At 42.2% G+C, this 14,120-nt stretch overlaps 1 protein-coding gene across 1 annotated transcript in view; it reads right to left on the reverse strand.

Moving 5' to 3' along the window:
* Positions 1-14,120, reverse strand: part of LOC137626624 (valine--tRNA ligase-like) — a 334,847-nt gene that overhangs the window by 109,814 nt on the left and 210,913 nt on the right. The window contains 1 exon segment of the mRNA XM_068357644.1: positions 13,270-13,590. Within this exon segment, the coding sequence (XP_068213745.1) occupies positions 13,270-13,590 (321 nt within the window).

A 14,120-nucleotide genomic window follows, 5' to 3' on the forward strand; every position in this document is an offset into this window, starting at 1 on the left:
CTTGAAATCAACCTTCCTTCATATTTCATAAATGCTGAAGTTACCAAATGTTTCTGGCGTCAACAAACCCCCTTTTACGTTACTATGAGAAAAATTGTCAAGGATAGTAAAAGTACTAATGAAATTATAGGGAACACTTTGGAAAGCAAAAAACAAATGCAATTACTCAAATGCATGAGCTTACCAGGAGTTCTTAGATTTGATACTTAAGCCATGAAAGGAAGAAAAAACCCAAATACGGGTACTTATCCTAATATTATTATTATTATTATTATTAAATGCTAAGCTACAACCGTAACTGGAAAAGCAGGATGCTATAAGCCCAAGGGCCCCAAAAGGGATAATAGCCCCGTGAGGAAAGGAAATAAGGAAAAATAAAATATCTTAAGAAAAGTAACTTTAAAATAAATATTTCCTGTATAAACTATAAAAAAATTAACAAAACAAGAGAAACTAGATAGAACAGCGTGCCCGAGTGTACCCTCAAGCAAGAGAACTTTAACCTGAGACAGTGGAAGACCATGGTACAGAGCTATGGCACTACCCAAGACAAGAGAACAATGGTTTGATTTTGGAGTGTCCTTCTCCTAGAAGAGCTGCTTACCTAGCTGAAGAGTCTCTTCTACCCTTACCAAGAGGAAAGTAGTCACTGAACAATTAGAGTGCAGTAGTTAACCTCTTGGGTGAAGAAGAATTGTTTGGCAATCTGTGTTGTCAGGTGTAAGAGGACAGAGGAGAATCTGTAAAGAACAGGCCAGACTATTCGGTGTCTATGTAGGCAAAGGGAAAGAATCATAACCAGAGAGAAGGGTCCTATGTAGTGCTGTCTGGCCAGTCAAAGGACCCCATAACTCTTTAGGGGTAGTATCTCAATGGGCGGCTGGTGCCCTGGCCAACCTACTACCTACATAATGTTCTTAAAGTGATTTTGACCATACAGGGCTAAAATTATGTATCATCCAACAAGAGAATGGTGGTTGAGGGTTTGTTGTGACGTGGGTAAGCCCGTGTGGGCCGGAGGGATGGTTTCTTTCTGGGATGCCGTGCATGACGTCACTCATAACAGACGACTTTCAGCTGCTCAGGTGCTGATGCAAGTTCAAATGAGCCTGAATTTGCAAGGTCTTCCTATACATACTGAATGCATGTCTCAACTTGCAAGGTCTCCTCTGTACACAGTGAATCCACTCCTGAACTTGCCAGGTCTCCAATATACACACTGAATCCGTGCCTTGCACATTGCTACACTGGCCATACAGAAAAGGAGACAATAATTCTTCGGTATTCGTGTCGTATTGAATTTTCTGTTCTAGCCTTTTACAGGAAAGTCCTTGGAGACCACACAGCACTTTAACCACAAAAATAGAAAAGAACACGTTAGTGGCAAGAGATTATCAAGGGTAACCTAATGGATAACTTTCCCAAATAATCATTTGTGGGAAGGAAGTTTGAGGCCCACTTGCAGACTGAAAATGTTTTCCACTAGTGATCACCATCTGTGAGCTAAGGATGAGGATTTTATGGGGACCTATAGTTTCTATCTGCTGAGAAAATTGCATCCATTGCCTTGTATTCCTTAATCCTAGTTTGGGTGGAGATGGAGCTTGAGCACTTATCATATAAGATTGGTCTCCAGTAAATTGTACTGACCCTGCCTTGCCATTCATAAATGATAAAAAACTTCACTACATTAATAACTGACACTGGATAGAATAAAATTATTTATGATATGGGATGCAACACCATGAAAACAAAACCCCTAAGGATGATAAAAAAAGTCAACTGCAAACAAATAATTGCACTTGATAAAGCCATAAATAATAGGAAATGAATTATTCACAAGTACCATAATGAAGAAAATCGCTCTTTATAGCACTGCAGATTCATGAAAAGAAGCGAGGTCATTGGCCCAGGCATACAGTATGTGTGGATCCATTAGGTTCATATAAAATGAGAATAGCTTCCACTATCCGTCACAATAAAGACAATTAAACCTGGGATTATACCAAATAATGAACCAAGAAATAAACTAAAATATATTACTAGTAATATTTTTTTCATTGTAATGCTCACAGCTAGCCTACATGCACAAGTTAAACTACACTCTAATCTGAAGAGTTATCCATTGCCTAATCTAATAAAGGAAATGTAATTTTTCCATAAAACATTCCACAAAATCCCAAATATGTGATGTAAGCTCTAAACTATGATAAGCATCCAGATATGCAAAGCACTTTCAAAATATTTAAACCAATCTCTGAAAATGAAGCTAAAATGTCAAAAACCATATAACCTGAGTTACACAATATCCCTTCCATCAGGCCACAAGAGTAACCCATTGAATGCTGTTAATTTGTTTACATCATGTTCAAATCTGTAGCAAATTCAGCCATGTTAGTAAAGAGAAAATATTTTTTCCCACAATGGTTTCCCTTCAAATCTTTAAGGGAAAATAAAGGTAACAGCAAGAAAGGAATATAGTGGGTATTCAAGATCATGCTAAAGCTACAGTTAAAAAAATTTATTTTCATTCTTATCTGGATAAAAGCTAGATTTTAATCTCATTGTTACTATTGAGCTTGGCCACAACATGTATTGATGATTTGCAGAAATATTTGTGAAATTGAAACGTTTTTTTAGCCTAGGCATAAACAAAGACAACAGGATCTAGGGATGGGATCTAGTAATGTTAGTGGTAGTAATAAGCCAAAAAGAAAAGTTGGGAACCACAGGTTCAATCTAGCCAGGCAGCATTCAACTTAGAACATCAGCTCTCCTTACTAGTACAGGTAAAGTTTTTATTCTTATTTTAAGCACTATAAAATCTATATAAAAAAGCTTTATAATGAATGAGTTTTGGGGGTCTGGAATGGACCAATCCCTTTTAATGTATATTATTTCTTGTGGGGAATATAAAATGGGTCTCCAAATAAATCAGTGTTTGAATAGCCTACTTAAATCTATTATGTTTGACCTGAGAGTCTATTGTAATTACTAATAAATTCACTTGTGCATAAAGATTAAGCATTTCATTAATGCATTCATACATTATAAAAGTGAATTGGTTAAAAATTATCTAGGTTTTATCAAGAAACCAATCACCTGAAAGATTAATTAAATAAAAAATATCAAGATTTTGACAAAAAATACCTATAAGTTATCATTATTATTATTATAATTATTATTATTATTATTATTATTATTATTAGCTATGCTACAACCCTAGTTGGGAAAGGAATATGCTATAAGCCCAAGGGCCCCAACAGGGAAAAATAGCCTAGTGAGGAAATTAACTAAAGAAATAAACAACATGAGAAATAATTAACAATAAAATATTTGAAAAACAAAAACATGAAAACTGGTATTTCCTATATAAACTATAAAAAGACTTGTGTCAGCCTGTTCACCATAAAAACATTTGCTGAAAGTTTGAAGTTCTACGGATTCAACTACCCAATTTAGAAAATCCTTCCACAACTTGGTCATAGAAGGGCTATAAGGAGCTCAAATCTCAACTTCTCTGCCTAAAAGCTTAGAAAGATATTTCAGGTAGGTTTAAGCCATATTTTCTGGTGCTCATAAATTGGGGAAAGTGAACCTGAATGTGCTCACTACAGCAATATGCAACAAAGACCACATGCTGCTACACTACTACCATCTAAATTTTGAGAGGGAGGTAACCCTGTTCCTCAATGTGGACAAAAGTACTTCCATATTTTGGTTTTTAATTCAACTTGAAAACCAGGGCCTGATATTATCCATAAAACCTTTATACAGTATTTCTTGTTTTTGGCCTCAGGCCATGTCGTCGTGATGGAAGTTCCTTCAAAGGTAGCTTCCTAGGTATATTTGACTAAAGTGATATATCCCAGAGAATTTACCAAAGGTATCCAGAATTCTAACTCCTGGAACGAATATCCCTTAAAATTTTACGAAGGGATATCGCGTAATATCAGAGGACGTATTCTTGACACGTCTCATGGCTATCTACACCCCCAATAGAGCTTTCCCTACGAGGGGAAACAGAGGCAAGAATAAGGTGAGTCGTTCCAGAGACATTGCTCTCGATGAGTCACTACTGCTCTGCACATAGTGTGCCTGTCCGCCACCACGAGGCGCCACCATCCTTCTTTCGCTTGTAGCTTCGATAAACCGGTGTTTTTCCCAGTTCTCTCGCGCTATTTTGAGTTTTTTGCAGTTATGATGTCTTCCCCAGCCTCATCAGCTTCTGGAAAGTTAAGTAATATCTTTATCTTGTGTAAATGTAAGCTCTTGCCAGTTTTGCTTTTCGATTGAGATCGTAATTAACGTAACACGAGCTGTTGCCAGCCGGATGGCGTCAGTGACGCAGTCGTTCTTTTGTTCATTTAGTTAGCCAGAACGACCCTTTCTCGGCATTTATACACTTTAATAACTTTAGCTATTTAGATTTTTGGCTAGGGATTCTTATATTATGTCTTTGTTGTCGTGAATTTGGCTATTATGTACGAGCCTCACGAGTGCTAGGCTTCCTAGCCTAGGCACCCTCACACTTCATGCAGGATATAACCTTCCTGGTAAAGTTTTATTGAAGCACAGGCAATATTTTACACATTTATGATATTACTTAATTATGCTTTCCTCTTCCAAGATAGTATACAGAGAGTTTCAGTGATCGATTCTCAATGCTCCTAGGCTACTAGCCTAGGGGCTTTAGTATACTTTCATACATGTCCCCATTGCTCTTGTATTGCCTTTTAAGGGGAGACTGACACCTATACCTTTTAAGTCGATACCAATCTCCTAGGAGATTTAAGAGCAATCCCCTTCCCTCTGATTAGCCTAGGCTATTCTCAGTTTTCTTTGCTGTGAACCAAGTTCTGGCAAAGTTTTACTGAGACGTTCCATTTTCTTTCTCCTAACCACTGAGTCGGTTTTGAGTTTAGGACGGGATATCAGAGTATCAGTCTGTGTTAGGCATCTCCCTGTCTTGGTGAAATGATTTCCCAGGTCAGGTTAAGCTGCTCTTTCAGGAGGCTAGACCTTCCTAGGCCATACTTGGAAGTTTTGTATGACAATTCCCCCTTCCCTGGCCTAGCAGACGGTCCTGTGCTGGTAGACCCTAGACCGAGGAAAGGATTTCTTCATTGCCTAGGGTCTCTGGTACGAGATTCTGCTCTCTTGCGAGTTGGTGTCTCAGGGACATCCTCTCCCTTGACTAACCCAACCTGGGGAAATGACTTCCCCTACCTGAGGTTACTTTATGAGATCAGAATCCTTTAGGTTAGGTAGTGCCTTCGGACATTACCTTACCCATAGGACACCTACCCCCTCCCCGCTATCCCTTTCATGTTGAATGATCCAACACCCTACTGGTTGTCGTTCTACATTGACCATAGGGTTTTTGTAGGACTGGCCTGAGGTTCCCCGTCTGCCGCCGTGGCGGCAAAGCACGGCTGCCGGCGGGTATCCTCATATTCTTTAGAGTGTTCATCGGTCCTCCCTTGGACTGCAATCCATTATCCCTCATGACTGGGATATGGTTAGGTGGAAGCCCGAATTTAATTCCCCCTTCCACTTGAACCCTCCTTCTGGATACAGGTCGGCAAGACTGAACCCTTGCCTTCCTCCATCGTTTCTTTCTCTCGTACTTTCATACTGGGCCAAAGACATTGGACATTCGGGTACCGACTGCCGGCCGCTGAGATGCCGACTACCCATTCCTGGTCCTCTGCCGCCAACTGCCTTGGGTCCCCTTGATGGAAAGATCCTCGGCTGCCGGCTGGCAGTGATCCATAAGGTGCCGGTAGGCCTGACAAGTCTGACAACTTGTTGCCAAACAGTCAGTACTGTAGCCCAAAGTTTTTCCAACCTACAAGGTGCTTCATGGGCAGCCTATTGTGAGACCATCACATATAAGAGAGCAATTCTCTCTTCCTTTGATGGTTATGATCCATTATTGTCCTTAATCCCCATTATTGAAACTGGAAGATTGTGTTAAGATACACTTATATCATAGGATATCATCTTCCCCTAAAGATTCTTAAGAATTCTGCTTTCAATATTGGAGGAGGTCATAGCAATTGGCTGGACAGGAAACACATGTAGGTGTCTTTCCTACTTATAGCTTACCCTATCCAAGCTAATATAACATATTATGTATGTTGAAATTTGAGAATTTCACTGAATACTAATAGACTTTTCCTTTCTTTACAGGAGGAGCATCCCGAGTGCGGGAATAGTTTTGCAGGGTCTGCAGTAAGAACTTCTGCGGCCATGATATGTGCAGGGCCCATGCTCGCTGCGCTGTCACCAAGGGGGCTCTCAAGTATTGGGACCCGCAGGTATGTACCGTTTGTGACAACCTAGTACAAGAGGCTTTTGATGACCAAAAGTCCACTGAGTCAAGGGATGCAGCAAGGGAGAAGCTGCGTAAATGGGTCAGGGGTTTTCAAAAGAATACCACCGGGCCATACCTTCCTAATGAAAAGATGAGGGCCTGTCCTTTCCCTAGGGCATCTTCGGATGCAATAATCCCGCAACCTTAGGCAGAGATCCCCCTCGTCCAGATTCCGATAGAATCTGATGTATCGGATGCCATGAAAGACATCCAGTTAGAAGACAAGATGTCAGATGTTTCAGAAGGCACTGAACGTAGTCTTCTTGCCGAAGATCAGGAGCAAGAGTCTGTATTGGCTCTTGAGACCGACGACAAAGGAACCGAAATAGTTGCGGTTTCATCAACTCCCGTGGCAGAGCCCGTCCTCTCGACCTCCTCTGCCCCTCAATTGGCTGACATAAGTCCAACGTTGACTTCCATCCTCTCTATGTTTCAGGATTTAAAGAAGCAGTCAACCGAGAAAGAAGCTGCGCTAAGCTCGGAGATGCACCAACTCGCAGCTTCTCGTGTAGCTCCAAAGAAGCTAAACGTCAAGGACCTTCCCCCTTTCTCGGACGTCAACCCATGGAGGCATGCTGAGCACATGCCCATGTCAGGAGGTAAGATCTTCATCTCCGACAAGCCGGCCATAGTTCCAGTCGAAGACGTGGAATTCTGGCCCAGTCAAGGGGCCTACCCAGACTGCTACGTTCGTCTGAAGACTGAACCTCCTTCGAAAGAGGAGACAGAGCCGAAAGAGGTCATAATCCTTGACCTCCCCAAAGCTCAGGCCTTGTTTACTAGCACGTTGAAGGAGAGGGCCTTCACTAGCTCCAAAGTGCCGGCTCTGAGTGAGAAGCACCCATCCTTCATTGCTTCTTCTTCCCGTGCCTTCCCCTTAATGGAAAAAAGGGTTTAAGGCAGCCTTAAAGGCAGTCGAGGCAGGAAAACCTTTCCCCACACTCGAAGAGTGTAGGCCGTTCTCCCTTGCCCTACCATCAGACGATGATGACTAGAAGGATGTTTTTAGTACCTTCTCAGTCGGGAAGATGGAAGCCGACATTGCCGGACGTCAGTTCGGTGAAGACCTCCCTAAGTTATCAGACTTTCACCTGCGTCGGGAGCAGGAAACAAAAGAAAGGCTTGCCTCCTCAATGTCTCTTCAGACCGGACTGGAGACAATGGCAAACGTTTTCCCATCCCCAGATATGTACATGGTCTTTGCCAAGGCTCACTTGGCAACACTGATGAAGACCTGTACAACTTCATCAAAGCCAAACGGGCTTGTAGAGAGTTTGTGTTCGCCTCGGCTGCGGTGAGACACGAACCAAGGAAGTTAATATCCTCCAACATCTGGGGTAAAGACCTCTTTCCAAGTGAAGTGGTCAAAGAGGTCGTCGACAAAGCAGCCACGGAGAATAGAAATCTTCTCCAAAAGTGGGGCTTGTCGACGAAGAGAAAGTCTTCGCCAGATGAGGGTCCCCAACCTAAAAGAAAGACTAAGAGGCCAAGAGCGCCCTCTCGCCCACCTAGACAACAACTTCCCGTGGCCACGGTGTCCCAGACGGTGGCACAACCACCCACCACATACCAATTGGTATCCCAGGAACTAGCGACACAGTCGCCTGTCTTTACCCCGGCCTTCAAAAGGCAATCCACGACCTTTTGGACGAAATCTAGAGGTTCCTTTCGAGGCTCCTCTAGATGCCCCTCAAGAGGCAGGGGCAACAAAGGTGGACGTGGCCAAGGAGGCAAGTCCTCCAACCAGCACTCCAAGTGAGATGCTTCTGGTAGGAGGGAGACTCTTCTCTTTCCGGGATCGTTGGACCTTTGATCCCTGGGCCCACAGCCTGATAAAAAACGGACTAGGTTGGAGCTGGAACACAACTCCACCGATTTTCCCTCAATTCTTCCACCACTCAACCCCCATTCTGGAAGAATATGTCCAGGAACTCTTAGACAAGAGGGTCATAAGGAGAGCAAAGTCCGTCAAGTTCCAAGTTCCGAAGAAAGACTCGGAAGAACTCAGAGTCATTCTGGACTTGTCACCACTCAAGTTCATAGTGAACCACAAGTTCAGGATGCTTACTCTTCAACACATAAGGATCCTACTGCCCAAGCAGGCATACACAGTCTCCATAGACATGGCGGACGCATATTGGCATGTTCCAATCAATCGACAAGTTTCCTCCTACCTAGGATTCAAGCTGCAAAAGAGACAATACATCTTCAGAGCTATGCCCTTCGGACTAAACATAGCCCCAAGGGTATTCACAAAGCTTGCAAACGCAGTCATTCGTCAACTATGCCTAAAGGGAGTTCAGGTGATAGCCTACCTGGACGACTGGCTGGTGTGAGCAGCATCCGAAGCAGAATGCACGCAAGCCTCCAAGGAAGTGATCCAGTTCCTGGAACATCTAGGATTCAAGATCAACTTGGAAAAGTCTCGACTATCTCCAGCTCAAAGGCTCCAATGGCTCGGCGTTCATTGGAACTCACAGTCACACCGCCTCTCCCTTCCATCAAAGAAGAGGAGAGAGATAGCGGGATCTGTCAAGAGACTTCTACAATCCGACCGGATATCAAGACGGCAACAAGAGAGAGTACTGGGCTCCCTCCAGTTTGCCTCAGTGACAGACCCAGTGCTGAGAGCACAATTAAAAGATGCATCAGGAGTCTGGAGAAGATACGCATCAAACGCTTGGAGAGATCTAACAAGACCGATACCAACTCGTCTGCGATCACTTCTCAAGCCATGGTCGGAGGCCAAGCACCTAAAGAAGAAGGTACCCTTGCAACCACCTCCACCCTCGGTCACTGTTCGCACGGATGCCTCAAAGGAGGGATGGGGAGGCCACTCTCACCAACAGAAAGTCCAAAGAACCTGGTCCTCCCTCTTCAAGACCTTCCACATCAACATTCTGGAAGCCATGGCAGTTTTTCTATCGCTGAAGAAACTGAAGCTTCGCTGCTCGATCCACATCCGACTGGTCCTGGACAGCGAAGTGATAATGAGATGTTTAAACCGGCAAGGTTCGAGATCGCCCCAAATCAACCAAGTGATGTTGGCCATCTTCCGCCTGGCGGAAAAGAAGAGATGGCACTTATCAACAGTTCACCTTCAAGGGTTCCGCAATGTGACGGCGGACGCTCTATCCAGGCTCACCCCGATAGAGTCAGAATGGTCCCTAGACGCAAGATCATTCTCCTTCATCTTACGCAAAGTACCAGGACTGCAGATAAACCTCTTCGCAATGAGCGACAACAAGAAGCTACCCCGGTATGTAGCCCCGTACGAGGATCCTCTAGCGGAAGCAGTAGACGCAATGTCCATAGATTGGAACAGATGGTCCAGGATTTACCTGTTCCCTCCAACCAACCTCCTGCTAAAGGTCCTCAACAAACTGAGATCCTTTCGGGGAACAACAGCGATAATGGCTCACAAGTGGCCCAACAGCATCTGGTTCCCTCTGATAACGGAACTGCGACTGAAGCTGGACTGTCTCCGCTTCATCACAGAAAACCCGAAATCTTCATCTCATGATTTTCTCGCCTTAGCAGTCAAGAAAAGGTTCGGGATTTCGAAGGACAGTATAAACTTTTTAGAAGAATATGTCGAAATCTACTAGAAGACAATACGAGTCTTCCTGGAAGAAATGGGTTGCCTTTGTCAAGGCAAAGAAACCAAAAGAAATCTCGACAGATTTCTGTTTATCCTTCTTTATACATCTCCATGAACAAGGTTTAGCAGCCAACACAATCTCTACGTGTAAATCTGCCTAGACTAGACCCTTGCTATATGCCTTCCAGGTGGACTTCTCTAACAAAATCTTCAATAAGATCCCTAAGGCCTGCAGCACCTCAGAGGCACATTTCTTGGTCCTTGGATACGGTTCTTCATTTAGCCTCAACCCTGAACAATGAAGACTGCTCTTTAAAGGATTTGACCCAAAAAGTTATATTCTTATTTGCACTAGCCTCAGGAGACAGAGTTAGTGAAATAGTGGCCCTTTCGAGGGATGAGGGCCACATTCAGTTCACGGAATGTGGAGATCTGAATCTCTTTCTTGACCCAACGTTTCTCGCTAAGAATGAGCTACCCACCAAAAGGTGGGGTCCCTGGAGAATCTGCCCTCTGAAGGAAGATGCTTCTCTATGTCCAGTAGAGTGCCTAAAGGTCTATCTTTGTAGAACTTCAGACTTTAGGGGAGGACAACTTTTTAGGGGAGAAACCTCAAGTTCAACATTGTCTCTGAAACAATTAAGGGCGAAGATCACCTATTTCATTCGCAGAGCAGATCCAGACAGCACACCCGCAGGTCATGATCCTAGAAAAATTGCTTCATCTCTGAACTTCTTTCAAAATATGAATTTTGAAAGTCTTCGCTCGTATACTGGATGGAAGTCAGCAAGGGTTTTCTTCAAACACTACGTGATGCAAGTGCAAGAGATCAAGCACTTTGTGGTGGCAGCAGGTAGTGTACTAAAACCTGCCGCTTGAATACTGCGAGGAACAGTGCACTAATCGAGACTTTTAGTGAAGGGTGTACATGATCCCTCCCTAAGGAGTGACATGTTTAGTGAAGTATCACTGTAGTGACACTATGGACTGTTCTAGGTATAAGGGTGAAAGAAGCATAAAAGACTTACACATGTGCCATGCGTATAACTACGCAAGTGTTTATAAATCTCTTTCTTGACCCAACGTTTCTCGCTAAGAATAAGCTACCCACCAAAAGGTGGGGTCCCTGGAGAATCTGCCCTCTGAAGGAAGATGCTTCTCTATGTCCAGTAGAGTGCCTAAAGGTCTATCTTCGTAGAACTTCAGACTTTAGGGGAGGACAACTTTTTAGGGGAGAAACCTCAAGTTCGACATTGTCTCTGAAACAATTAAGGGCGAAGATCACCTATTTCATTCGCAGAGCAGATCCAGACAGCACACCCGCAGGTCATGATCCTAGAAAAATTGCTTCGTCTCTGAACTTCTTTCAAAATATGAATTTTGAAAGTCTTCGCTCGTATACTGGATGAAAGTCAGCAAGGGTTTTCTTCAAACACTACGTGATGCAAGTGCAAGAGATCAAGCACTTTGTGGTGGCAGCAGGTAGTGTACTAAAACCTGCCGCTTGAATACTGCGAGGAACAGTACACTAATCGAGACTTTTAGTGAAGGGTGTACATGATCCCTCCCTAAGGAGTGACATGTTTAGTGAAGTATCACTGTAGTGACTCTATGGACTGTTCTAGGTATAAGGGTGAAAGAAGCATAAAAGACTTACACATGTGCCATGCGTATAACTACGCAAGTGTTTATAAACTGTAACGACAGAAATCAGAAAACATGAAATATTACAATATTTCCTTTTAAAGTGGCTTCGCGTTTCTTTTCAGGTGAAACAAGTATTTCTGTTATTACCATGTTAATTATGCTTTCCACTATATTTCCAATTTTCATTTTAGATTATATTATAAAATGCACTTTAACCTTGTTATCTATTGTTTATTAATAAATACATATCTGAATTTTGCGCCTCTTTTCGCCCCAAAATTCTAAATAAATAAATGTGTCAGAGAAATTCATTATATCCTCTTATATTTGAAAATATATCCTGAACAGACACGATATCTGTTCTAAAGCTAGCAAACCTCATAATCATGTTTTTATCAGGTATCAGTCCCTAGTTACGACAGATTTCATATACCTGATTGTATTACTGACTTATACAATTTTCCTACATAGATGAAAACCTGTCTACCTTGCTTACAACACACCAAGTAGACCAGGGGAGGTGTCAGTAGTCAATACATACATTTGTTCCTTTCAGAATACAAACTCTGTTTTACAAAAGTATATGATGAGACCAATATACCTGTTTGTTGGCTAGATTGTTCATATGAACTTACAATCCTCGAGTTTTTTTCCTAGAGTTTACCATGACTCTTCCCTGTAGGGGGCAGGAAGCACTGACATAGTCCAAGATCAGCTGAAGTGGTGTATGACGGTAACACCATGTGTCTCTAGGTCTAGATGACCAAGGAAAATTTATCTCGCAGTTATTGGCACTAATGGGAAATCCACAGATACATAAATGCTCTGGTAAACTTCCATCAGGACGACATGGCCTGAGCCCAAAAAACGGATTTTGAGCAAAGCGAAAAATCTATTTTTGGGTGAGGTAGCCATGTCGTCCTGATGGACCCACCCTCCTTTTATAAAGGCTGAATAAATCCCTCCCAAAAGTACTGTATCTGTAGCACCTCGCTAACGCTACAAGGAATAACAAGATGGCGCCCGGATGTGACGTCATACAGGTACTCAACAGTAGGAGTAGAGCGTGCCTTAATAACGGCTCTCCTCCAATTCTTGCCACTTTCCCCTCTCCAAGCGTAAACGCTATTTAAGGTGTAGATAGCTATGTGGCGTGTCAAGAATACGTCCTCTGATATTATGCGATATTCCTAAAGGCGAAAGCCAGGGATATTTGCGCCAGGAGTTAGAATTCTGGATATCTTAAGTAAAATTCTCTGGGATATATCACTGTAGTTAAATATAACCTAGGAAGCAACTATAAAGGAACGTCCATCAGGACGACATGGCTACCTCACCCAAAAATAGATTTTTCGCTTCACTCAAAATCCGTTTTATATCCCATGCAAAAATCATTTACTTAAAAAAGCATTAGTGGAACAATAATCTACATTCTCACTTTAATATGAAGGAAAGGTTATTAAGATGTGGTATAGTGCAGTATGAAATGAGCATAACTAATGTGCTAGGCTAACTACAAAAATGCTCAAATGTACACAACATTTGCAAATCAAAAGAAAGAATAAGTCTAATGGGAAAATAAATATTATTTCCATACAAAATAGGTTCAAGGAGTGCAGATACCACCCACAGCTAGCCTTACCTTCCCTATCTGTGTAGCAGAGGTTGAGAGAGCAGTAGCAACTGAATCTGCAAGCACATTTCTTTCTGCTCTTGTGAAACTGGACATGTGGTAGTACCATCTCAGAATGTGTGGATATTCTGAGAGAGATAGTTGTGATTTTCCTAATCTTTCAAGGACTCGAAGGTCTTCTTTAGTTGGGAAGTATCCTCTTACATAACTAAATTGTTCTAATAGACTGTCAAGTTCTGTTAAGCTATTTGAAAACTTTTCTAACTCACATAAATTGTTGTCTGACGTAAATGTTGGCAGAGAAGATTTCGCTGTTGGTGCAACCTGAACCTATTAAGTATCAGTTATCAGATACTGTACTAATCAGATATTCAAGAGCATACATTAAAAGAGAAAGCACTGCTGTACTCAACAAATTGAAAAAAAGACTTGGCTAGAATACCTAAAATTATTCTTGAGTGATTGCCATTAATGGAAATCTAAACATCTAAGTATATAACTGAGTTAACACTTACTTCTATTCAGGTAATAATTCATAATATACTTTCTTCAAAGTTTACAATAATAGATTGGAGGAGACCATCAAAATTATTGCAAAGGAAAATCATTTTTTTCTTACAAACCCATAACTCATTTACAGCCAATGTTCATTAATTACTGTCTCACACACTGGTGTGTGTGTGTGTGTGTTTTTTTTTTTTTGGGGGGGGGGTGTCAAACAGCATCCTTTGTGGTGGTTTGGAAGATTTAAAGAGGAAAACAGTGGGCCTGGGAGGAGGGTACATGAGATTTAGAGATTTGTATAAGAAAAGGGTTTTGACATCTTTAGGCAGCTTTCTAAGGGATATTTGGCTACAGTG

Source organism: Palaemon carinicauda, chromosome 2 (assembly GCF_036898095.1).
Source record: "Palaemon carinicauda isolate YSFRI2023 chromosome 2, ASM3689809v2, whole genome shotgun sequence".
Taxonomy (NCBI): Eukaryota; Metazoa; Arthropoda; class Malacostraca; order Decapoda; family Palaemonidae; genus Palaemon; species Palaemon carinicauda.